The sequence below is a fragment of the Macrobrachium rosenbergii genome, chromosome 13 (assembly GCF_040412425.1).
Source record: "Macrobrachium rosenbergii isolate ZJJX-2024 chromosome 13, ASM4041242v1, whole genome shotgun sequence".
Classification (NCBI taxonomy): Eukaryota; Metazoa; Arthropoda; class Malacostraca; order Decapoda; family Palaemonidae; genus Macrobrachium; species Macrobrachium rosenbergii.
In genome coordinates, this window is record NC_089753.1 from 36561847 (window position 1) to 36588729 (window position 26883).

Below are 26883 nucleotides of genomic sequence, written 5' to 3' on the forward strand. Positions count from 1 at the left end.
ATATTGGAGACAATTCAGTGAACATGGGTGCGTATACAAATTCACGCACTATGTGTGAATGAGTAAAAGGAAAAATTGATGGGGATCTAAAAAATCAAAGTTTTGTGTATAAATGAAAAAATGTAAATTTATTGTACTTGGCTTTATGAATTAGTGGGTTTATTCTCCAATACTCATTTGTTAGTTTACTTTGCCCTTGCTATGATGGAAGAATATTAGAGTTTTTTTCTCTCTCTCTCTCTCTGAGAGCGTATTTGTATTGGAACGTATTCGTTGCGGTATTTAATTTAGTCTAATTCCTTCTTATGATAAATTACGTTTTGAAAAATTATGCTAAGTTACTTTTCTCCGAAAAATGTACTTTTGGTAGTAACGTAATTTAATACCTCGCTCCCGTCATGACAAGTTACATTGTGGAAAGGGTTTTCAAATTACTAGCAAAATATTTTGTTAAGCTTTATGTTAGGGGGCGAAGAGAAATGGAATTTTGTTTGGCGAATGAACGATGAGAAATGAAACGGAATGTTCGTGAGAGAAACGGCTGATGGCTACTGATGACGTCACACAACTGATACAACACTCGATGGTGATTTAAAATTTGAGGAAAAGAACATTAAACTTTTCTGACTGAATTATTGGTGCTGATATGCAGAATCGAATTATTTAACTTAACACATCAGTGATGCCTTTACTTTACTTAAAACAAATGTAAATCTGAACTGGATATGGTGGTCTTGGAATTGTGGGAGTGAGACGGTGGAACGCTCATGCGCTGAGCTGCTAGTAGTTGTCACATGTATTTTAACAAACACGAATTTTCAAACTACACTTCACTAACACAGGAATTGTACACTTTCTCTGCCGTAAATGTTTTCGAACAACACACTTAGCTAATTGTTCACGGCTAACACCGGCAATCACAACGCGAAATTCCATGGGCAGTTATTCTGCGTCGCTAACCTATGAACTTTTTTGGCACTCTGGCCTTATCTTATATGATATTCTAACCTAGAAATTGGCTACAAATCACTTCTTTTTAGAACACTTCTTCCCTATTTGTTCCTAACTTATCCATAATATTACAACAATTATAATAGTAACCCTTACCATGTCATCTTTAGCTTCGGTTCTGTCACTCTTTATATTTTGCCTTGAGAATAATGGAATTGAATTATTTTATTGATTACATCATTCCTTAGTTTGTCTTCCTTCTTAGTCTAGTAATAGTGAAGCTAGTTCTCGTTACTAGTTGATTAGAAACCTGGTGAGTTCAACACTGTTATATTCTGAGCCGGTTGGAAGAGTGAAATTTGATTTTAAATGTAATTTGCATTAGGGGCCAACACCTAGCACTCAGAATATGTGCAAGAAATGTAATGACTGAGATGACTTTCCATGATATCACATCTATTTAAACAAGGAAATGGGAGGTTACCTTTCAAACCAGTCAAGTAACTTTAAATTGAATTTATTTACAAACTGAGCGATCAGAAAATTAATATGAAATGGCTGACTGAGCAGCAAACAATTCACATGCAATGTGCAATGAAGTAAGACTATGCTTAGCGAATAAATAAATCTGAAAGGGCTACCACCCTGCAAGAGCTTGACACACAAATGAAAACCACTTCTGTTGAGACTGGCTGATAATTCTAAGTTTTAGTGCTTATTAATGCAAATGGGGACTGTGTCAAGCACCCCTGGACCACTGATAGTCAGAAGACTCTTGCATGCAGCAAAATGCCAGTTAAACATCTAAGGTTATTTGGTTCAGAAGGGCAGGGGCAGACCACTTGAAGAACCAGATAACAGGATTCCAGGTTAGCATTCAGATCTAATGACTTTCTCCCATATGAAATTACTCATGCACGATGGAGGAAATTATCAATTAGATTTAATTAGCACATGGTAACACTATGGTGGGAATGCCCTAATTATTATCACAGAGCTCATTTAATTTAAGCTTGGAACAAGTGATGAGGGCAAATGTGCATGCTAGGCTGTGAGAAACAAAGGGGCTTTGTTTTAGGAGAATGAAAAGTTGGAAATACTGAAAATGGAGAGAAATTCATGAGAAGGGAAAGAATCTGGCATTAATTACAACTTTAAGATGTACTTTATTGCATCTGTGCATGGAGCTCACTTGCAAAAGATGAATTTCGGCTGCAGAAGTTCCGACACATGGCTAGTATAAAAGAGAGAGAGACTGCACGAACTTGATGCTTTGGCGGACCTTGACGGAGTGACGAGCGGGGTCGCCAGGATGCTCCCATTCGATTTCCAGGGCTGGGCACAAGGACATCAATCAATCTGGAAGAAGCAATGACTGCCAGCACAAAGGTCAAAGGGAAATAGGTCTTATAGCTGAGGCTACTATGGTCAGCATAGCAGCCCAATTATGGTCTTGAGCGGCCTTTCTGTCCTTAACGACTTTCTCTCCCCCAAAATCATACAATGCAGGGTTTAAGACGTCGGCATTGTCCACCTCCTAGTGGAGGTCTCCTCCATCCGCCATTAAATTTGATTTTCTAGCTAATGGGCTGAAGGGACGAATTTTCTAAATATGCGAATGTATATAACTATATATATATATATATATATATATATATATATATATATATATATATATATATATATATATATATAATACATACATACATACATACATACGTATATATACACAAGCTGATGTACCCGGCATTGCACAGTAAAAACTCAAAGTGTAGAACACACACACAACGTAGAACATACCTGGATATTTATTTATCGCAACCATCTATAGTGCAACATCAAAGAATTTTTTTTATAGGTTTTTAAAAATATAGATACAGTATACAAATTATGAAGTAGAACCTATCACAAATTCACTATAATATTACTTTAACACAAAACTTGATTGTAAGCAACATTTTTAGCTTCACCATCAGGAGCAAAAATGAACAAATTCTTGGGTGAACCCACCCCTGAGCAAGCAGCATAAAGTTGTCCGTGGAAAAATCATGGCGATTTCAAATCAACTCCACAGTACTTAATAGACTATCCCTGTACCTTGTTGATCAAGAATGCGTGAGGAATATAAAACTTTTCACAGAAATTAAATACTTGAATTCAAATAAATTAATAAACACTTATATAATCATCTAAAAGAGCGAAAAGAAACTGTCACATTCACTGAAAGATGAAAAACTAGAAGACTTGCCGAGGTAGCTTCTCTTAAATACAGATTTTTTATTTTTACAAATTTCCAGAAGGCTCTACATTTTCAGGAGGTTGTACGGAGTTCTATTCATTCTTTTCAAGTAAACTTGGACTTCAGTGGCATTGTGAATGTCACTATTCACCTCAGCTACCCCGAAAACTATGGGTTCGACACCAATTTCGGTCATTTTTGACATTTTATGTTCCATCCCTTCTCACCCCCCCTCCCTTCCTATTGGGGGCTGAACTTGGACTTAAAGGGCATCGGGATTATCACTGTTCATTTCAGCGACCTCAAAAACTATGGATTAGACACTAATATCTGTCGTTTTCTTTTATTTTTACATGTCACCCCCTTCCCACCCTCACCCCCTTTGGTGCCAGTGATGTCTTACTCCCACAGTATTCTTTTCCAGATTGTAAGTCATATGCATACTGAAATGAGGTATGATAGACCCGTAAAGGTTATTTATTTACTAATTCTATGGGCAAAACCAGCCTGTTTCAGGCAAGCCCTTCCCACACCCACCCCATTTGGTGCTCTTTGGTGCTAGTGATGTCTTTTACAGATAGTAAGTCATATGTATACTAAGTTTGGTTGAAATTGCTCAATGCATTTCAGAGTTATGCTGGAACATACACATACATACATACATCCATTTATTTATATATATATATAGATAAGTAGACCTAACTTGATATGGGATCCTCTTCATTCATGTCAATAAAGATGATGTCAGTACCAAATTTTCCGGATCTTATATTCTGCAACAATAAGAATTTTGTTCTATGTAGACATCAACAGAATTCGCAGGCGATTGTCTAAATATTTATAGTTCATAGGTTTCTTGAGCAGGTTAAACAGATGCACTACAGTATTCAAAAATTTCCAGTATGTGTAAATAAATAGTGCCAAACCCATGCAAATTGGGTAGTGGTGATCTCCAAAGTAAGCTTAAGAAATGGTGGCCCGATATCTGTCAAAGGTCACCTGAGAGGAGGATGGGGAGGAGGACTTTGTCTTAACGTCTATAGAACAGTGCAGAAACAGTGCCTTTTACAGTGAACCCCAAGCATGACACCAGTCCTAATTAGGGACAGGCAAGGCAAAGCAAAACCTTGAAAAGCAAATATTAAAAGTAATCTATACAGGGGTGAGAGGATGAACTGCAGTTTCATCTTGCAGGACAGTAATTTTCTTTCTAGTTACAGCAGTAACATGATGACCTAGTGTAGCAATTGGCATTGAAGAAATAAGAACTGATGGAAGGCTTTAACATGAGATGACTGAAAAATTAGCTGGAGACACTTGCAGGCAAAATGTTTCATCATATAGGTCCAAAGTCCTATAGAAATTCTTGAAAGCACAACATTTTACCAGTATATCCAGTCTGTCTTTCTTCTCTATGAGGAGAACTGGAAGCCAAGAACATTTTTCACTTGTGAGAATCAGTGTGTTTTGTTTTTACAAGTTAACCCATTTGTTATGTTTTGTTTGGAGTATTGTTTCCATATTACATCATCAGTTGTCATGTTACATAATAGTTACAAGATTAGATGTATTTCATTATTTTTGCTCGCCAAGAATATTTTGTGCTTTAATTCGTTTGTCATCTTTTATATGTTTACAGTTACCAAAAGTCTCATCATATACAAATCCAGGTTTATAAATTTCAAGTAGGTATTTTTCCTCACGTAAAATGATTTATACCATGATATTTTACTCTCCAGCCCATCATGAAAAGCGAAAGAGGTAACTCCCTGTTTCCTCAGTAAGTACTTTACAAAATAGCATAAGCATTTTTGAGGTATCCTTATGTTACAAGGCCTTCTTAGTATGTTGAGGAGTACTGACAAAATAATTCCAATAAAAAAAGACAAGGTTTTAGAGCTTATATTAAGTTAAAAGTATGTGCCGATGTTAATTAGAATAGGTAGAGTTCAAAATGAAAAAGTTATGGTCATACAAGATCTTTATTGTGCTTTATGCTATCCACTTTCCAATCTCAATTTTGAGGTTTCAAAACCTAAATAAAATGTTTTAAATTATGAACTTTACAACTGAATGTTTTGTATCGTTGTCAGAAATAATAAACAATGATGTTTCCAAATGTTAATGGTGGCTATCATCATGGTATACTTTAACGTGAACGAGCTTGAAGTTGGTAATTTCATCATAGACACGTCTGTCTGGAATATAACGATCGATAGGGAATCCCATAGGGCGCTTGTCTGGATACGTTTCTCCATGAGCTCCACAGTGAGCATGAGTACCTCCATGCTCGGATTCAACATCCGAGTGTGTTAGGTCATAGCTTCCGTCAGTGATTGCCAAAATGAGACCAAAGTCCATGCCGTTCTTCTTACCCTTAGGCAAAAGCATTCTGTTGGGAATTCCACAAGACCTTTCGAATTCAGGCATGCTAAAACTACCACTGTCAGCTGCATCGATGAGAGACTGGAAGCTGGGGACATCAGGAACAGTGACAGAAGAGTCCCTTGATTTCCTTACTATATGATTTCCTCCAGGAGACACTGTAATAGAAAAGAGAGCGTTAGTTTGAGAAAATGTGTTAGACAATCTAATGTCAGACGAAGATTACAAATATTTGTACTAAATATAGATAAAGTAGATCCCAGAATTTTAAAGAATCATACGTACATTTCTTCCAGAATTTGTCCATTTCAATACAATGCCAGCTGCCGTTACTGAAAACAAATGGCTCTCCATTGTTGTCAAAGCGGGGACAAAGATAGATACGGAAAGTACCAACAACTTCTTTTCCATTGTTATTGTTGACATCAGCAACAAAGGAGAAGTCATTGTGGTTGAGACGATGGACACTGGCTTTTAAATCAACTGTGGGAATGCCCTCAGCAGAATCTACGGCATTACGAAGGTCAAATTCATAGTCCTCAAAATATGTTTTAAGTTCTCCATCAATGCTAAGGCTATCAATGTTGACACCAGGGAAGTCTAGTTCTTCATGAGTGTATGGAGGAAGACTATATTTATGTTCCTTGAAAATGTTATCCATGTATTTGTGAAGACGGAAGAACGTAGGATCACGAGTGGCTGTTTCAAAGTGTTCCATAACACCTGGGGGCATGTTGTATTTTCCATGAGGATCTCCTTGACGGCCAAGCATGATGTGAGCCGTGTTGTGGAGAGCTCCATAATACTGAACATTAGGACTGTACACAGAAGATTCAATGATGTCACCAAGTTTGTCAATGCCTTGGTCATTCATGATGTCAATAACCTTTCCATCCTTATCAGTGATATATCCATGGCCAATTGCATCGTGAATGCGACTTTCCGTGATAATCATGTCACGAACTCTTGCTACTCCATCAACATCTTCAAAGTGAATATGATCAGGACGGGCAGGGAATTCACCACCATATTTGTAGATAGTGTGTGGGGCAAATCCTTCTTCTACTGGCTTATCCCATTGGAGTTCATCTACCATATCCAAATAGTTGGAGAGACGCTCAGAATCAAAGCGAACAGTGAGCTGATGATGAGCCCAGAAGAAAAGTTCTCCCTTGCGGTCCAAGTGACCACCATATCTGTCTTCCCACCAGAAAGGGAAATCCATATGCCAAGTGACGTGATGGACGTTCATTCCAATATCTTCTCCAAAGTAGGCCACACGTTGTTCCTTATTTTTCTTTGTACCTGTGAATTCCATCTCAAATTTACCTGGTGTGTTGGTCATCTTCGCAGTGTAAGCTTTTTGGATAACTTCACTGTTTGTGAACAGATGAGGGGTAACTTCGTAGAGTGGGGGGAGAACAATGCCATGTCCAAGATCAGAGTGAATGACAGCAGTGTAAAGGGCATACACAAACTCTCCTTCATTCATATGTTCACGCCAGTAAGCAGCATTTTTAACAGCACAGTCCCACTCCTTGCATTGTATTAAGACTTCAAAGAGCATAAGGGCCTCCTCCCTTTGGCGCTCATTGAAGAGTGAGAACCAGTGATGCTGTTCAAGGAGTCTGTGATCTTGTTCTTCCTGGACTAGGTGCCTTGCCGCTTCTCCACCATCCTTATATTGTGACACATCGCCTACAGGGTTAAAAGATGCTGCATATCCTTTCAGGTCATCAAAGTGGTGGTGGTCATAGACATTCCACAACAGGTGATTAACATCCTGTTGTCTCTTGGCCAATGGTACATCTGTATAGCAGAAAAAAAATTTTTGTAAAAAAAACTATTATATCAAGACGTCAAAATTTTTCACACAGTTTTCACCCAATACACACACAAAAATTTTATCTAGCTGGAGAAATTAATTGAGGGGGCAGATTCCCATCTTCTCTAAGCTAGAAGTTTTCTAGCCAAATGATTGTAAGTTATAGCTCTTTTCTGGTTTCATTTTGATGTTTAGTAACTTTCATTGTGTGAAGAACTGACATTTAAATATTTTTGGATTGTTCATTGGAATTCAGTGATTCAAAACGTCTTTATATGCAACTATGCTACCATAATGTTGCTGTCAATCCTAGTGCAGTGAAATAGTTCTCGATTCTAAGCAATTTTTCAGTGGTCTAAAAATATTAATGATAGTGTGCATGACTATAGAACTGAAGTCACTCATTTTTTCAGTCAGTATGGGACCAAAATATATTTATCAGCTACATATATTTAGATTGACTAAGAGATTTTTGGGTGTCCAAGGATTGGGTTTTATAGATATATTTTCTTATAGTGGAATTGTCACAAACAAGGATGCTTTGATTCTGATCATCCTTTGTGAAGTAGACTCAGTGGATATGTTTAAGATGTAAAGTATAGTTATTTTAGTAAAAAACAGGTACATAAACTATTTTGGATGGTTTAAAACCAGCCGAAGAAGCTAGAAGCAAGAGAGTTACAGATGTCATCCATCATTAATGATTGTTATGATTACTAGGCAGGCTCAACCTTTGTTTACTGCAGAATGCTACAAGCTCAAAGGTCCAATAAGGAAAACGAAATGCAGGAGAAAAAGCCATATAAGAAAAATAGATACACTTGAGAATATAAAACAGCCAATTATGGAAGGAGACTCTCGTCAGCCTGCATAGTGAAAAACAAATTTATGCCCACAGTGACCGTGTGAAGCTTCAGTAATTCAACCGCAGCACCAGGAAGATAAATCCTGATTTGGTCACTGCAAGAATGTCCCTCTGTAAAATGGGTATGGCGTCTGACCTCACAAAAGAAAAGGCAAGGTTTTTAGAATGAATTAATTATATAACATTAATCAGATGGTGGTAGTAGATATTAATACTGAGATCCCGAATGAGAAATTTAATGACAATTACGTTTTTATACGTTTTTATCTAACAATTCAAAGACACCAGTCAGCCTCTGAAGACGAGTGAACAACAGTCAAAACATGAGATATCTCGAAATGAAAAAGAATTTGTAGAAATACTCACCGGCGGCAGCAAGTGCTACCAGAGCGCACAAGACAAGCACCTTCATTGTGATGTGGCTGGAGAAGAGTTGCTTGCTCTTTAAATACTCTTTCTGGGTTGCAATAAGAGTCAAAGTACAACAGTAGCCAAATGTTGGGAATGTGGTTTATGATCATTACTGTTATCTGATAAAAAGGAAAAATTGTTTACCGAGGTATCTTTTATAGCTAGCAAGTGTTGTCTTTTTGTCCTTGAAGAATATGTTACGTAGATCTGTAATGAGAGATAGGTAGGGTACAAAAAATGTTAGGAATATGTAGTGTGGATTAGACATTACTTTAGTTTTAGAAGCTTGTTAAAAAATTATCGTTTCTGATGTATATATATACATACAAACATATATATATATATATTTATATATATATATATATATATATATATATATATATTACAACGAATGGGATCTCTTTTCTCGCAACCTCACCCATTTTTACATTTGCAACATAATTGTGAAAGGAATAAAAAAAAACATTAATTACCAGAAAAGTGGTTTTCCACTCGCCCCTTCAAAAACTCTCTTTCATTCCTTAAAATGGTTAAGCCTAACCCCCTCTCTCTGTTCAAAGTGACTGCTTTTAGGCCTAATTCCAGCTGACCGTCGGACCTTCTCTGCGTCCAGCAAGGCAAGGGTGGAACCAGAAGAGAAAGTTGCCCCCCGCCCTCATTCTGAACCCTCCACATAGGTTGACTGACACCATATGGTCGTCATTATAGAAAACGTGACAAAGATTGACCTTCGCGCCACCTATGTGGAATGTCAGAGTAATCCCTGAAGGTTATTTATAGACGCTACAAGAGAAATCAAGAGAGGACTCTCAGGACACGACACGAGTCCAGATGTCCTCCCCTTGGCTGTCCCTCTGAATCTTCATCGTGTTGACCCCGGGGCTCGAACCAGTATACTTTGTAGTGACATTTTAATTCTCTCCTTCATCGCTAGCACCTTATCAATGAGGACACTGTTATCTTGAAGGTAATGTGCTGGAGTATGGTTCTTTTAGTCAGTCACGATTCCTGTTATTTCTCTGTCTAATATTTCATTGATTTTTCCATTGTGCAATCACCTTCAGTAATCTGTGTTGGAGCATTCAATGTTAACTTAATTATGCATTAGTGTTAAACTGAGTTAATTGGCACTATCTGTGCATTCCTCAGTTTCCCTTTGAGCGTGTTATTATTATTGCAAGTAGCCTAACCGTCGTGCATATATTTACAGATAGGCCTCGACTGTGGAATCTCTCAGCTCCATCCATGTGCAGCCCCCCCCACCTTCTATCCCCACTGCGAAGTTCCTGTTATGAAGACATTGTCGGAGTAGAATATTTATTCTGTGTAGCATTCGTTATTCTAGCAGGCCCCTGGTATTACCTGCCAGTAATTCGTCATTCTTCTGATGTGTGTTGGTTATGTAAATATAATAGTTGAGCGAACCCTTAAGTTTATGTAATTTCCCTCACATAAAGAAGGCCCTAAGCCATAGACTTCCTTTCTTTTGTCTACGAATTGTCCTAACATTGAGTCAGATGTGTAATAAATAAAAAGGAATTCCCTGCATTCATCTGTTGCCATCCAGAATCAGGTAAGTAACCCTGGACGTTCAAGTAGAAATATATATATATATATATATATATATATATATATATATATATATATATATATATATATATATATATGTGTGTGTGTGTGTGTGTGTATATATATATATATATATATATATATATATATATATATATATATATATATATATATATATATATATATATATATGTATATATATGTCAGCTAACCATATGAGTTCTAGGTCCAAAGATTTTTGTCCCTTCTTAAAACCAATTGCAACTTTCCCTTGAAACCCAAATTAATTCAATGAAAAAAATACATATATCTATATGTATATATACATTATGTATATACCATATACATTTTTTTCATTGAAATAATTTGAGTTTCAAGGGAAAGTTGCAGTTGGTTTTAAAATGGGACAAGAATCTTTGGACCTAAATCCGTGTGGTTAGCTGATATGGAAGGATGAAGAAATATGTTTGAATTTAAAAAAAATGAAGCAAAAGAGTGAATCAAATCAACAGTGTTTCATACGGTGTAAGTGTACCAAGTGACGTTATTCTTATTCCTTTGTTTAGCTAGGAATCTGTTCCTGAAACTTAGCTCTCACTTTATGGAACAAATGATAAGATTATATTAGAATTTATTTATATTCTTGAAGACCAGATAATTCCGGAATGGGGATTACGTGAAATTGTTCAGTTGAATTGCAAAGGGTAGTGATCTTGAAAACTATTGATGCAAAGGGTAGCGATCTTGAGAACTGTTTATGCAGAGGGTAGTGATCTTGAAAAGTGTTGATGCAAAGGGTAGTGATCTTGAAAAGTGTTGATGCAAAGGGTAGTGATCTTGAAAAGGGTTCATGCAAAGGGTAGTGAAATTCAAAGCTCTTGATGCAAAGGGTAGTGATCTTGATAACTGTTGATACAAAGGGTAATGATCTTAAAAACTGTTGATGCAAAGGGTAGTGATCTTGAAAAGTGTTGATGCAAAGGGTAGTGATCTTGAAAAGTGTTAATGCAAAGGGTAGTGATCTTGAAAAGTGTTGATGCAAAGGGTAGTGATCTTGAAAAGTGTTGATGCAAAGGGTAGTGATCTTGAAAAGTGTTGATGCAAAGGATAGTGATCTTGAAAAGTGTTGATGCAAAGGGTAGTGATCTTGAAAACTGTTTATGCAAAGGGTAGTGATCTTCAGAACTGTTAATGCAAAGGGTAGTGATCTGAAAACTATTAACGCAAAGGGTAGTGATCTTGAGAACTGTGTATGCAAAGGGTAGTGATCTTGAAAAGTGTTCATGCAAAGGGTAGTGATCTGAAAACTATTGACGCAAAGGGTAGTAATCTTGAGAACTGTTTATGCAAAGGGTAGTGATCTTGAAAAGTGTTGATGCAAACGGTAGTGATCTTGAAAAGTGTTGATGCAAAGGGTAGTGATCTTGAAAAGTGTTGATGCAAAGGGTAGCGATCTTGATAACTGTTGATACAAAGGGTAGTGATCTTAAAAACTGTTGATGCCAAGGGTAGTGATCTTGAAAAGTGTTGATGCAAACGGTAGTGATCTTGAAAACTGTTGATGCAAAGGTAGTGATCTTGAAAAGTGTTGATGCAAAGGGTAGTGATCTTGAAAAAGCGTTGATGCAAAGGGTATTGATCTTGAAAAGTGTTGATGCAAAGGATAGTGAACTTGAAAACTGTTTATGCAAAGGGTAGTGATCCTGAAAACTCTTGATGCAAAGGGTAGTGAACCTGAAAAGTGTTGACGCAAAGGGTAGTGATCTTGAAAACTGTTGATGCAAAGGTAGTGATCTTGAGAAGTGTTGATGCAAAGGGTGGTGATCTTGAAAAGTGTTGATGCAAAGGGTAGTGATCTTGAAAAGTGTTGATGCAAACGGTAGTGATCTTGAAAAGTGTTGATGCAAAAGATAGTGAACTTGAAAAGTGTTGATGCAAAGGGTAGTGATCTTGAAAAGTGTTGATGCAAACGGTAGTGAACTTGAAAAGTGTTGATGCAAAGGATAGTGATCTTGAAAGTGTTGATGCAAAGGGTACTGATCTTGAGAACTGTTGATTCAAAGGGTAGTTATCTTGAAAACTGTTGATGCAAAGGATAGTGAAATTGAAAACTGTTGATGCAAAGGGTACTGATCTTGAGAACTGTTAATGCAAAGGGTAGTGATCTTCGGAGCTATTGATGCAAAGGATAGTGATTTTGAAGTGTTGATGCAAATGGGTAGTGATCCTGAAAACTGTTGATGCAACGGGTAGTGATCTTGAGAACTGTTGATGCAAAGGATAGTGAACTTGAAAAGTATTGATGCAAAGGGTAGTGATCTTAAAAAGTGTTGATGCAAAGGGTAGTGAACTTGAAAAGTGATGATGCAAACGGTAGTGAAATGCACTGCTTTTAAGGAAAGGGATCAAGAACGACAATTAGTAAAAAGTAAATATACTAGATCTCTGACATAAAGAGATCGTCTTAAATTCTGAAGATATTTTTTGCGATTTGAGTTACATTTTTTGGTTGTAAGGTTTTTTTAGCACCTATAAGCTTCCTCTTTGTTCCACCATGAATATTATTATATTTATTTTGTGCCATTTTAGTTGTGTGTCTGTCAAATTGAAATTGATGACAGTGGAGATTAAGGTTCAAAGTGGAGACAATAATATATATATATATATATATATATATATATATATATATATATATATATAGATAGATAGATAGATATGTATATGAAACTTTTGTCATTTATTTCAGTGAACATTTGTAGCATTTCATGTTACTCTCAGATCTATAGGCAAAATGGCTTAGGTCTTAAATGGTATGTTCTTCCTTTAAAGCTCATATCTAATATGGATAAATAATGACAGTTATTTAGAAGAGAACGTTAGAAGAACAGCGTTGGTTGTATGTTCAGTATATTCTCTTTGTAAACATTCTGAGGACAAAGGTCTAAGATTTACTTCTCAGTGAAATCTTGTAATTCCCCCTTAATAACTTTGAATAGATTTAGAGACGTGTTTGTGTGTGGCTCCAGAAGGGTAGTACCACCATATCTTCATGGTTGCGACCCTTGTAGTTTTTAGTTATTGTTTGTGGCATTTAACATTAAAAATAACTGTTACTGTATCCAGATGATGAAGTTTTTGTTACAGTTTTTCACTACCATCTCGAGTGAAGTAAAGCAGTTTTCAGTACTGGGTGATACTTCTGACGCAAGGCTTAAGTTTTCACAGCATTTTTCAGGCTTAACATCAGAAGCTTTTAGAAAGTTGGGCGTGCAGTGACCTTCCAATATCCGTAAAGATGATATCAGTAACAAATGTTCCTGATCTCTTTCTTACCAGAGTAAAAACACTAATCTGTGAGGACGTTCAGCATCGTTATATAGTGTACTAGCTGACCAACCAGGCGCTGCCCAGGAAAACTCTGAATAATAGTCTAGGGGTAGGGGAAGGGAAGAGGGAAAGCGGATGGGGAAGGGCGATGAGAGTAAGAAGGGAGAGAGGGAGGGGGAAGTGGAAGGGAAGGGGAAAGGTAAGGGAAGGAGGAGGGAAGGGGAGGGGTGGAATTGGGAATGAGAGGGGAAGGGGGAATGGAGAGGGGGAAGGTGGAAGGGGAGGGGAAAGGTAGGGAATTGAAGGAGGGAAGGGGAGGGGGTGGAATTGGGAATGAGAGGGGAAGGGGGAATGGAGAGGGGGAAGGTGGAAGGGGAGGGGAAAGGTAGGGAATTGAAGGAGGGAAGGGGAGGGGGTGGAATGGAGAATGAGAGGGAAGGGGGAATGGGGAGGGGAAGATGGAAGGGGAGGGGAAAGGTAGGGGAAGGGAAGGGAGGGGGTGGAATGAGGAATGAGAGGGGAAGGGGGAATGTGAGGGGAGGGTAAGGGGGAGATATTGGGGGAGGAAAGGGGAGGAGAATTTGCATTCTTCTATTAGAAGAGAATTAAAGGTATCTCCACTGAACAAAGACAATAAAAAATATTGTATTTCTACTATACACGCTCATGTGTGTTTGTGTATGTGTGTTGGGGGAGAAGGTCTGTCTCCCTTGCAACAACAGACGGGCGTTTTATTGATTACGTGAAATGCACTGCACGGCAAATCGGAGGAGTCATGTAGGTATCTGAATTCATCAAAACGCACGAGTTTGTTGTCTGAACGTACTGCTAATTCGTTACCATACGAAACTTCAGAAACTCAAGGAAGAAAGGGAAGTGGGATCATTAGGCTTAGTAGTTGAAATCGAAATGGTGGATTTATTTTGATAGTGTGTGATCATCTAAGTGGTTGTGTTGTTTTCCTGTTTGTGTTTGTGAGAATTCACCGCATTACGTGTAAAGAATGACTCTGAAAAGCTTCTCTTATGTCCCGAAATACTCAGAAGACGGCTAGGGATCGCGAGCGATTAGCCCGCGTTTCGAAAGGTGACTGCACCCGTTAAGAAGCGTTCGATATAGTGTAGTAGAAAAACATCATCACTAAAATTGATTTTTTCTCTCATTCCTTTCATTTTCTTCTCCTCGATTCTATGTTTACTTTTTTTTTGTTACAACTCGCTTTGTTCTTCCGCAAATTTCTCAAATTCCTCGTGGTTGCATTACTGATACGCGGGATATTTTCTAGAACTATTCCTCATCCTGTTGACACCGGTCCCCCCTACCACTCGGATCCCCTACAAATCCTGCCCCCACCAGAGGCGAACGGTCTAACAGAAAACGGAAAACTCAAAACCATTGTGTCGTTCTCGAAACCTCCATCCCATCTACACTTACTTCGTTTATCGATATGGGTGTTCATTGTTCATTTTATTTTGCTGTATGACTGAGTGAAAGTAGTTCTGATACAGTCAAACATATCCGTTTAATTTTTTGGTTGTACCAAACTGATTGTAGGGTTTGCAGTGGGAGGAGTTTAATGACGTCACCAACAGAAAAGGTAGTGGATTACGGCCCAAGCTACTGTTGGACAGCATTGATAAAAAAGAAAATTTCATTTTTGTGTGTGTGTTTGTATGTCTGTCACGGGATAGGGATTTAATTTTGAGTTATAAACCTTTCCGGGGTGATATAGAGGCCGTCTGCAAAATTTTGGCTGGGTCTGTCAAGCGGTTCTGATTTCTATAGCGTCCAAACAAACATTCACTTTTATATAATGTGTGTGTATATATATATATATATATATATATATATATATATATATATATATATATATATATATATATATATATTTTATATATATATTTATATATATATATATATATATATATATATATATATATATATATATATATATATATATGTATGTATGTATATATATATATGTATGTATATATATATATATATATATATATATATATATATATATATATATATATATATATATATATATATATATTCAGTATTTATGCGTTGCCAATAAAACAGGCACATGAGCTTTTCTCATAGAATCTGCATAACACCTGAGTCATTTCTCTTTTTTTAGTCAATACATAAGGAAAATCTTGAGTGTGTTACCTAGTCATTTTCAAATATATTCAAGAGATGAAATTTCAAAATTGTAAATAATTCTCCTTACATTTGGACACATCCAGGTTGTTTATTTTGTGATTATTTCTATAAAGCCCTTCATTAAGTAAAAAAAAAAAAAAACACGTTACCACAGCCAGAAAAGGAATTTACTCGAATAAACATCACTACTGCATACATAAGGAAACTTTTTGGTTAAACAGCAAAATAAATAAAACAAAAAATATCCCAAGTTTTCAGTCCTGCCAGTTGTTTTACGTGTGTTTATAAAACCGATCAAATACAAGGCGAAGACAAGTTTCCAAGTCATACCAGATCCAAAATGCGTAGAAACCTTTAAATGTTTCATATAAAACAATAAAAAATTATTCAGGGACTATCAGTACTACAAATTGCTTATCTTTATCTTATTTTTTTTTACTCATTCCATAGGCCCACCGGCGAAGATTTAGTATAAAAAATTAGACTAAGACTATAATCTTGTACATTGACTCATAATTCCAACAGCTTATAGTAACAGATGCTGCTTAATAAATACTTCTCTCCAAAAATCATTAATCAACGAATGTAAACAGTTGCCCCTTGCACAGCGCACAGATATCAAGTGGCAAATTGCAACCTGGTAATCAGTGGCAAAAGAGAATTCTGTTGGGATTAAAACGGCGCCATCTGTTGCTGAAATTCGAAACATGTTGGGCGTCACGTAACCTCAGAGGAGGTGATAAGCAATCTAAGATTTTCTGAGCTGAGCAATTCAAGTAGCAGTTCCCGGAGAGGAATGACAGACTCCGCAGGCAACTGGAGATGGGGTTAATTTCTTATTGCAGTCGAGAACTCTTAAAAACGATCACCCTCTGAATTATGCTCTCCGGAAAGAAATTGAAGATGAGGTGTCTAATTGGCTAAAGGGCTAGGCCATTAAGCCACGTTATGTCTCTCTCTCTCTCTCTCTCTCTCTCTCTCTCTCTCTCTCTCTCTCTCTCTCTCTCTCTCTCTCTCTCTCTCTACAGCCTTCCTCGTTAATCGTTATTTTCTCCATTTTCCTGTTCTAGTCACTTTGCGGGATATGAAGCGAATAAAATTATTAGGATCAAGACTAAATATATTATAAGTTGCTTTCTCTTTTGCCACTGATTACCAGGTTGCAATTTCTTATTTGATATCTGCGAAGGAAGGCATGGTGAGTAAGGGGCAACTGTTTACATACGTTGATTAGTGACTTTTGGAGAAAAATATTTACTGAGCAGCATCTCTTACTATAAGCTGTTGGAATTATGAATCAGTGTATAAGATTATAGTCCCAGTCTAATTCTTTCACTAAATCTTCGCCAGTGGGCCTATGGAAAGAGTAAAAAAAAATAAGAGAAAGAAAATCAGTTTGTAGTACTGTTAGTCCCTGAATAATTCATGACTGTTTTGTATGAAACATTTAAAGTCTTCTACACATTTTTGAATCTGTTCATCCCCTCTCAGGTTAAGCAGATACTGTATTCATTCGCCAGAGATGGAATAAAAAAATGTAAATACGAATTAACTAGTAAAGATGAATTAACCAGAATATTCATGTATGAAAACGTGCATATATACATTGAAAGGCTGCAGGACTGACAAGACCAAGGATGCTTCAAATTCTTTGGTCTAATGATCAAAAGCCCAGAAATGTAGTTAATAAAGAATAAAAACACACACTAATGACCAAATTTTCCGTCAGTTTTGCTCTGACAAGGTCAAGGATGCTTCAGATTCATTGGTCTAGTTGTGAAAAGCTCAGAAATTCAGTTAATAAAGAGTAAAAACACACACTGATGAAGATTTTTTCCGTTAATTTTGCTCTGTCGCTGGGAACATGGTTTACGACTCCAAGAAAATACTGTAAATAATACGTCACGACAGGCATCTGTCAATCGAAAGGTCAAGATGTTGTGTCTAAGAAACGCGTTCCATTAAGATTAGGGACGGAGGAGATATTAGAGGAAGATTTTCTTAGGGAACGCGAGGTTCAGCTCATGTTATGACTCAGATGTTGGTTATTCAACTGTAATTAGCAGACACTTTGGGGTCCGGCCTTTTAGATTAGTAACAAAGTCCGTTAAGTGACAAAGATCCTATATTAAGGCCTGCACTTGAATATTTTGCTATACTGTGGCCTGCACTTGAAAGTATTGTGACCTGCACTTGAATATTTTCCTATATTGTGGCCTGCACTTAAAAATATTGTGACCTGCACTTGAAAATATTGTTACCTGCACTTGAATATTTTCCTATATTGTGGCCTGGACTTGAATATTTTCCTATATTATGGCCTGCACGTTAATATTTTCCTATATTATAGCCTGCACTTGAATATTTTTCTATATTGTGGCCTGCACTTGAATGTTTTCCTATAATATGGCCTGCACTAGAATGTTTTCGTATAATATGACCTGCACTTGAATATTTTCCAACATTGTGGCCTGCACTTGAATATTTTCCTATAATATGGCCTGCACTTTAATATTTTCCAGATACCTTACAAATAAAAGAAATTCAACAGAATTCCTAACCTAAACTGACCTGAACTTTACACTTAATATTCAGTTTAAGAGATAATCTCTAAAAAATAATTCACATCTAAAGTAGCAGCATAACGAAAACCAATTACACGACTGATATACTTGTGTTGACTTTAGATGTAAGAATGATGGATGTTTTATGCACAGTATTATCTCTCTTTTTTTATTTTAGATTTAGTTACTCTGATAATTTTTAAGAACACGGGACGGTTTCATCCTGGTCACAACTCTTTGAGTAATTTACAATCTCATTTCGTCGACTAGAACATTGTCCTTCTGGAGAAGAGATGAAACGAATGATGACAGTAAATCTTTTCCCTAGTGTCGATGGTTTAACTTTTGCATGGAATGATTGAAGGTGTCATGTTTTTCGCTCTTGTACAAAAGGGAAATATCAAACACTGAAGCATTTTATACTGAATCCTTCATTACTAAACTTCATGCTAAATTCTCTCTCTCTCTCTCTCTCTCTCTCTCTCTCTCTCTCTCTCTCTCTCTCTCTATATATATATATATATATATATATATATATATATATATATATATATATATATATATATATATATATATATATATATATATATATATATATATATATATATATATATATATATATATATATATATATATATATATATATATATATATATTTATAGTTATAGTTATATTCTGAGGCCTGTCGGAAGAGTGAAATTTTATTTTAAATGTAATTTGCCTTCCTGGCCAACACCTAGCGCTCAGAATGTAAGCAAGAAATATAATGAATAAGATGACTTACCTTGATATCACATCTGTTTAAACAAGGAAATGGGAGGTTGCCTTTCAAACCAGTCAAGTAACTTTAAATTGAATTTATTTACAAACTGAGCAATCAGAAAATTAATATGAAATGGCTGACTGAGCAGCAAACAAGGCACATACAATGTGCAATGATGCAAGACTATGCGTAGCAAATACATAAACCTGAAAGGGCAGTTAAACGTCTGAGATTATTTGGTTCACATGGGCAGGGGCAGTCCACTCGAAGAGCCAGATACGGGATTTTGGAAAATAATTCCAGGTTAGCATTCAGATCTGATGAGTTTCTGTCACATGAAATTACTTATGCACGATGGAGGAAATTATCAGTTAGATTTAATTAGCACATGGGAACACTATGGTGGGAATGATCTAATTATTATCACAGAATTAATTTGATTTAAGCTTGGAACAAGTCATGAGAGAAAATGTGCGTGCTGGGCTGTGGGAAACAAAGGGGCTTTGGTTTAGGAGAATGAAAAGTTGGAAATACTGAAATGGAGAGAAATTCACGAGAAGGGAAAGAATCTGTTGGTAATTGCAACTTATTGCATCTGTGCATGGAGCTCGCTTGCAAAAGATGAATTTCAGCCACAGAAGTTACCGCACGAACTTGGTGCTTTGGCGGACCTTGACAGAGTAACAAGTTAGGTCACAGAGACGCTCCCATTCAATTTCTAGGGCTGGGCACAAGGACATCGGTTGATCTGGAAGAAGCAGTAACCGCCAGCACAAAGGTTGAAGGGAAACAGGTCTTATAGCTAAGGCTACTAGGGTCAGCATAGCAGCCCAATTACGTTCCTGACTGGCCTTTCTGTCCCTAACGACTTCCTGTCCCCCAAAATCATACGACGCAGGGTTAAGATGTCGGCATTGTCCACCTCCTAGCGGGGGTCTTCTCCAGCCGCCAGTAAATTTTATTTCCTAGCTAACAGGCTGAAGGGACGAATTTTCTAAATATGTGACATATATAATACATACATACGTATATATACACAAGCTGTCATTGCATGGTAAAAACTCAAAGTGTAGAACAAACACAACGTAGAACACACCCGAATGTTTATTTATCCCAACCATCTATAGTGCAATATCAAAGAATTTTTATTTATAGGTTTTTAAAAATATAAATACAATATACAAATTACTCCACTGTACTTAATAGACTGTCCCTGTACCTTGTTTATCGTGGCCAAGAATGCTTGAGGAACATAAAACATTTCATAGAAATAAAAAACTATGATTAATAAACTTAAATCCAAAGTGCACAGTATCATTATCAAATAAGTTAAAAAACACTTATACAATCACCTAAAAGAGCGAAAAGAAACTGTCACATTCACTGAAAAATGAAAAACTGGAAGACTTGGCGAGATAGCTTCCCTTAAATGCAGATATCTTTTTATTTTTACAAATTTCCAGAAGGTTATACAGAGTTCTGTTCGTTCTTTTCGACTAAACTTGGACCTCGGTGCCATTGGGAATATCATTATTCACCTCAGCGACCCTGAAAACTATGGATTCGACACCAATTTCAGTCATCTTTGACATTTTATTTACCACCCCTTCTCACCTCCCCCTTCCTATCGGGGCTGAACTTGGACTTAAAGGGCATCAAGAGTGTCACTATTCATCTCAGCAACCTCGAAAACTATGGATTAGACACTAATATCTGTCGTTTTAGGTTATTTTTACATGTCACCCCCTTCCCACCATCACCCCCTTTGGTGCCAGTGAAGTCTTACCCCCCATAGTATTCTTTTCCAGATAGTAAGTCATATGTACACTGAAATTAGGTATGATAGACCTGTAGAGGTTTTTTAGTTACTAATTCTAGTGACATGATGTCTTTTACAGATAATAAGTCATATGTATACCAAGTTTGGTTGAAATTGCTCAGTGCATTTGTGAGTTATGCTGGAACATAAAAACACGCAAACATGCACACATACACACACCCATTTATATACATATAGATAAGTAGACCTAACTTGATATGGGATTCTCTTCATTCATGTCAATAAAGATGATGTCAGTACAAATGTTCCAGATCTTATATTCTGCAACAGTAAGAATTTTGTTCTGTGTAGACATCAACAGAGTTCGCAGGCTATTGTCTAAATATTTCATAGTTCATAGGCTTCTTGAGCAAGTTAAACAGATGCACTAGAGTATTAAAAAATTTCCAGTATGAGTAAATAAATAGTGTCAAACCCATGCAGAGTGGGTGGTGGTGATTTCCCCAAAGTAGGAATAAGAAATGGTGGCCCGATATCTGTTAAAGGTCACCTGAGAGGGGGAGGGGGAGGAGGACTCTGTCATAACATCTATAGAGCAGTGCAGAAACAGTGCCTTTTACAGTGAACCCCAAGCATGACACCAGTCCTAACTAGGGACAGGCAAGACGAAGCGAAACTGTGAAAAGCAAAAATTGAGAGTAATCTATACAGGCGTGAGAGGATGAACTGTAGTTTCATCTTGCAGAACAGTGATTTTCTTGCTAGGTATAGCAGTAACATTATGACCTAGTGAATTGGCACTGAAGAAATATGAACTGCTGGAAGACTTTAACACGAGATGACTGAAATATTAGCTGGAGACACTTCCAGGCAAAATGTTCCATCATATAGGTCCAAAGTCCTATAGAATTTCTGGAAAGCGCAACATTTTACCAGTATATCCAGTCCGTCTTTCTTCTCTGTGAGGAGAGCTAGAAATTTTAGAACATTTTTCACTTGTGAGAATCAGTGCATTTTGTATGTTTTGTTTGGAGTATTGTTTCCATGTTACATCATCAGCGGTCAGGTTGCATAATAGTTACAAGATTAGATGTATTTCATTATTTTTGCTCGCCAAGAATATTTTGTGCTTTAATTCGTTTTTCATCTTTTATGTGTTTACAGTTATCAAAAATGTAATCATATACAAATCCAGGTTTATAAATTTCAAGTAGGTATTTTTCGTCTCGTGAATGATGTATACCATGATATTTTATTCTCCACCGGTAATAACTTTTCAGACCATCATGAAAAGCGAACAAGGTAACTCCCTGATTCCTCAGTAGGTGCTTTACAAAATAGCATAAGTATCTTTGAGGCATCCTTATGTTACAAGGCCTTCTTAGTGTGTTGAGTACTGACAAAATAATTCCAATAAAAGTTAAAAGTATGAGCCGACGTTAATTAGAATAGGTAGAGTTCAAAATGAAAAAGTTATGGTCATGCAAGATCTTTATTGTGCTTGATGTTATCCACTTTCTAATATCAATTTTGAGGTTTCAAGACCTAAACAAAATGTTTTACATTATGATCTTTGTAACTGAATGTTTTGTATTGTTGTCAAAAATAATAAATCATGCTGTTTTGAAATGTTAATGGCGGCTGTCATCATGGTATACTTTCACATAAGTAAACTTCATGTTGGTAGTTTCATCATAGACACGTCTGTCTGGAATATAACGATCAATAGGGAATCCCATAGGGCGCTTGTCTGGATATGTTTCTCCATGAGCTCCACATTGAGCATGAGTACCTCCATGCTCAGATTCAGCATCTGAGTGAGTTAGGTCATAGCTTCCATCAGTGACTGCCAGAATGAGAGCAAAGTCCATGCCGTTCTTCTTACCCTTAGGCAAAAGCATTCTGTTGGGAATTCCACAAGACCTTTCGAATTCAGGCATGCTAAAACTACCACTGTCAGCTGCATCGATGAGAGACTGGAAGCTGGGCACATCAGGAACAGTGACGGAAGAGTCCCTTGATTTCCTTACAACATGATTTCCTCCAGGAGACACTGTAATTGAAAGGGAGTATTAGTTTGAGAAACTCTGTTAGGGAATCTAATGTCAGACTTTGAGATTAAAAATATTTTTATTACAAATAAAGTAGATCCCAGAATCTGTAAGAATCATACTTACATGTCTTCCAGAATTTGTCCATTTCAATACAATGCCAGCTGCCATTAGTGAAATCAAACCGCTCTCCGTTGTTGTCAAAGCGGGGACAAAGGTAGATGCGGAAAGTACCAACAACTTCTTTTCCATTGTTATTGTTGACGTCAGCAACAAAGGAGAAGTCATCGTGGTTGAGACGATGAACACTGGCTTTTAAATCAACTGTGGGAATGCCTTCAGCAGAATCTACAGCATTACGAAGGTCAAATTCATAGTCCTCAAAATATGTTTTAAGTTCTCCATCAATGCTAAGGCTATCAACGTTGACACCAGGGAAGTCTAGGTCTTCATGAGTGTATGGAGGAAGACTATATTTATGTTCCTTGAAAATGTTATCCATGTATTTGTGAAGACGGAAGAATGTAGGATCACGAGTGGCTGTTTCAAAGTGTTCCATAACACCTGGAGGCATGTTGTATTTTCCATGAGGGTCTCCTTGACGGCCAAGCATAATGTGAGCCAAGTTGTGGAGAGCTCCATAATACTGAACATTAGGACTGTACACAGAAGATTCAATGATGTCACCAAGTTTGTCAATGCCTTGGTCATTCATGATGTTAATAACCTTTCCATCCTTATCAGTGATATATCCATGGCCAATTGCATCATGAATGCGACTTTCCATGATAATCATGTCACGAACTCTTGCTACTCCATCAACATCTTCAAAGTGAATATGATCAGGACGGGCAGGGAATTCACCGCCATATTTGTAGATAGTGTGTGGGGCAAATCCTTCTTCTATTGGTTTATCCCATTGAAGTTCATCTACCATATCCAAATAGTTGGAAAGACGCTCAGAATCAAAGCGAACAGTGAGCTGATGATGAACCCAGAAGAAAAGCTCTCCCTTGCGGTCCAAGTTACCACCATATCTGTCTTCCCACCAGAAGGGGAAATCCATATGCCAGGTGACGTGATGGACGTTCATTCCAATATCTTCTCCAAAGTAGGCCACACGTTGTTCCTTATTTTTCTTTGTACCTGTGAATTCCATCTCAAATTTGCCTGGGGTGTTGGTCATCTTTGCAGTGTAAGCTTTTTGGATAATTTCACTGTTTGTGAACAAATGAGGGGTAACTTCATAGAGTGGGGGGAGAACAATGCCATGTCCAAGATCAGAGTGAATGACAGCAGTGTAAAGGGCATACACAAACTCTCCTTCATTCATATGTTCACGCCAGTATGCAGCATTTTTAACAGCACAGTCCCACTCCTTGCATTGTATTAAGACTTCAAAGAGCATAAGAGCCTCCTCTCTTTGGCGTTCATTGAAGAGTGAGAACCAGTGATGCTGATCAAGGAGTCTGTGATCTTTCTCTTCCTGGACTAGGTGCCTTGCAGCTTCTCCTCCATCCTTATATTGTGACACATCTCCTACAGGGTCAAAAGATGCTGCATATCCTTTCAGGTCATCAAAGTGGTGGTGGTCATAGACATTCCACAACAGGTGATTGACATCCTGCTGTCTCTTGGCCAATGGTACATCTGTGTAAAAGTAAGATCTTGTGAAAAATTTTATTAACTCGAGACTTGCTGCTTTTCACACAGTTTTAACCCAATATGCACAAATTTTTTACCTAGTATGAAAAATTGAGGACGCACATTTCCATGGCACCATGGGTCTTCTATAAACTAATAAGTGTTCTACCCAAATGACTTCAAGTTATACTCTGACTCCATATTACGGCTCTAATAATGAATCATTTTATGCAGAGGATCATTCTTTTTCTGGTTTTATTTCATGTTTAGTCAATTTCGTTGTATGGAGAACTGAACTTTAAATATTTTTAGGCAATTTATTGGAATGAAATACTTAAAAAAAGTATTTTTTTTTTATTTGCAGTTGTAATGTTGATCTTTGTCCCATGAAAAAGTCCTTAACCCTTAGCAATTTCTCAAGGCTTTAAAATAATTACTGTTATTGAAGATGACTAATGAATAGCATCTGCTCTTTTTTTTCTGTCAGTCAAGATATTTTTCTTTAAGAGAGATATCTAGTTTGGCTAAGAGATTGGTGCAAACTTATGCTGTTTATTGACTGTCTAAGATATCTTTACTCATTTTGGAATTCTACAGGCAGTGATGCTTTGACTCTGGCCCTCCTTTTTGAAGTAGTTGTAAAGGCCTTTTTACATGAAAAGCATCATTATTATGGTAACAAACTGTTATGTAAATATTCTGTACAGTTTAAAACTAGCTTAGAAACTACAGGATCAAGCGAATTAGAGGTGGCATCTGTGATTCATTATCATTACTATGATTAACAGCCAAGTTTCACCCTTAGTTGAAACTGCTGAATGTTTTGAACACAGTGGATCCAATTAGGGCAGCACCTCAGTGTAGAAAAAAAAAAGTCCAGAATCAGCAATACAATTTATGAGGAAAAAAACACAGAAAACCTAATAACATGAAATAATTAAACTATGAGAGGAGCTTACGGGGGCCTGCTCAGAAAAATGAACACTACGCTAAATTGGAACTCAGTTTGCAATAATTCAACTGCATGATCAACAAGGTGAATTCTAATTTGGTCACACCGGAACAATGCCTCTAAAAACTGTTTGGTATTGGATCTCACAAAAGCAAAGGCAAGATTGTTTGGTATTGGATCTCACAAAAGCAAAGGCAAGATTGTTAGAATAAATTGCATACCTAGTACTATGTGGTGGATCGCATAGTCTATGAAGATATGAACGCAAGGGATATCAGAAACATAGACAAAAATCTATCACGCATGTGTAATCACCTAATCACATGATGTGCCCGAGGTTATGATTGAGATCTTGTGTAAGAAATTTTAGGGAACTCGTGTTTCTTTCGACAATTCACGGTAATGGTCAGCTTCCGATGATTGAGCAAGCAAACAGTATTCACAACATGGCAGAATAAAAGAATGAAAAATCGGGAAAGACTTTCTCAGCATGCCAACTTTCGGTGCAACTGAAGAAATAAAACAAAAGTTTCTCAAAAGTAAATTTTGTGTTTTTAGTTGAAACTTGGCGTTCGACATTATTCTTCGGAAATTGTACTAAGGTCTAGTTTGACCCAAATCTCTGTTAAGCGAATCATCAACTACATAGGTCTACAGTAAGGAGATGAAACTGATGCAAATGAAGTAGTAGCATCTACAGAAGCAGCTTTTCATGAAATATCTATAAATAAAGAAAAAAAGTGTACTTATACTCACCGGCGGCAGCAAAGGCTACCAGAGCGCACAAGACAAGCACCTGCATTGTGACGTGACTGGAGAAGAGTTGCTCGCGCTTTATATACTCTCTCTGGGTATGCAACAAGTGTCAAAGTACAACAGAGGCAAAGTGTTGCCAGTGTGGTTTATGATCATTACTGTTATCCGATAAAAATGCAGTCAATTATCAATGCCTTTTTTAAAAGGTAGCTCGAGTTGTCTGTCATTTGTCCTTGAAGAACGTGCTATTTTTTATCTTTCAGCAGGAGAGAAGTAAGAGACGAAAAAATGTTAGGTACATTTTCCTACATCAGACTTTAGTTTACTTTTAGAAGCATTCCCAGAAAACCAGCGTATTTGACTGCCATACATATTTTTATTGGTAAAGTAACACATTGTCTTAAGATGCAAAAGGACCGTTGATGGTAGAGATTTTATTTTTATTGAAATATTTGGGGTCTGAAGGTAAAGTAACATATTGTCTTAAGATGCAAAAGGACCGATGATGGTAGAGATTTTATTTTTATTGAAATATTTGGGGTCTGAAGGTAAAGTAACATATTGTCCTAAGATGCAAAAGGACCGATGATGGTAGAGATTTTATTTTTATTGAAATATTTGAGGTCTGAAGG

At 37.0% G+C, this 26883-nt stretch overlaps 1 protein-coding gene and 1 long non-coding RNA gene across 4 annotated transcripts in view; one reads left to right on the forward strand and one right to left on the reverse strand.

Moving 5' to 3' along the window:
* Nucleotides 1–26883, forward strand: part of LOC136844584 (uncharacterized) — a 303347-nt gene that overhangs the window by 100118 nt on the left and 176346 nt on the right. The window lies entirely within an intron of this gene.
* LOC136844577 (hemocyanin B chain-like) lies at nt 5154–26421 on the reverse strand. Of its 3 annotated transcripts, none has more exons than XM_067113851.1 (3): nt 26252–26328; nt 5861–7384; nt 5154–5733 (listed from the first exon to the last, which is right to left on the reverse strand). In XM_067113851.1, exons 1-3 carry the CDS (start codon nt 26295–26297, stop codon nt 5312–5314), a joined length of 1992 nt encoding a protein of 663 aa, XP_066969952.1. In that variant the 5' UTR covers nt 26298–26328; the 3' UTR covers nt 5154–5311. The 3 variants fall into 3 exon arrangements, with proteins under 3 accessions (XP_066969952.1, XP_066969951.1, XP_066969950.1); XM_067113850.1 differs by lacking the exon at nt 26252–26328 and adding an exon at nt 8632–8773; XM_067113849.1 differs by lacking the exons at nt 5154–5733; nt 5861–7384 and adding exons at nt 22327–22901; nt 23026–24549 and having other exon boundaries at nt 26252–26421.

Excerpts from the sequence above, each read along its gene's own strand:
- LOC136844577 (XM_067113851.1), bottom strand. The coding sequence starts at position 26,297 with ATGCAGGTGCTTGTCTTGTGCGCTCTGGTAGCCTTTGCTGCCGCCG. Across the intron at positions 7,385-26,251 it reads GGTAGCCTTTGCTGCCGCCG|ATGTACCATTGGCCAAGAGA; the intron begins GTGAGTATAAGT and ends TCTGCTATACAG. Across the intron at positions 5,734-5,860 it reads GGACAAATTCTGGAAGAAAT|TGTCTCCTGGAGGAAATCAT; the intron begins GTACGTATGATT and ends TTTCTATTACAG.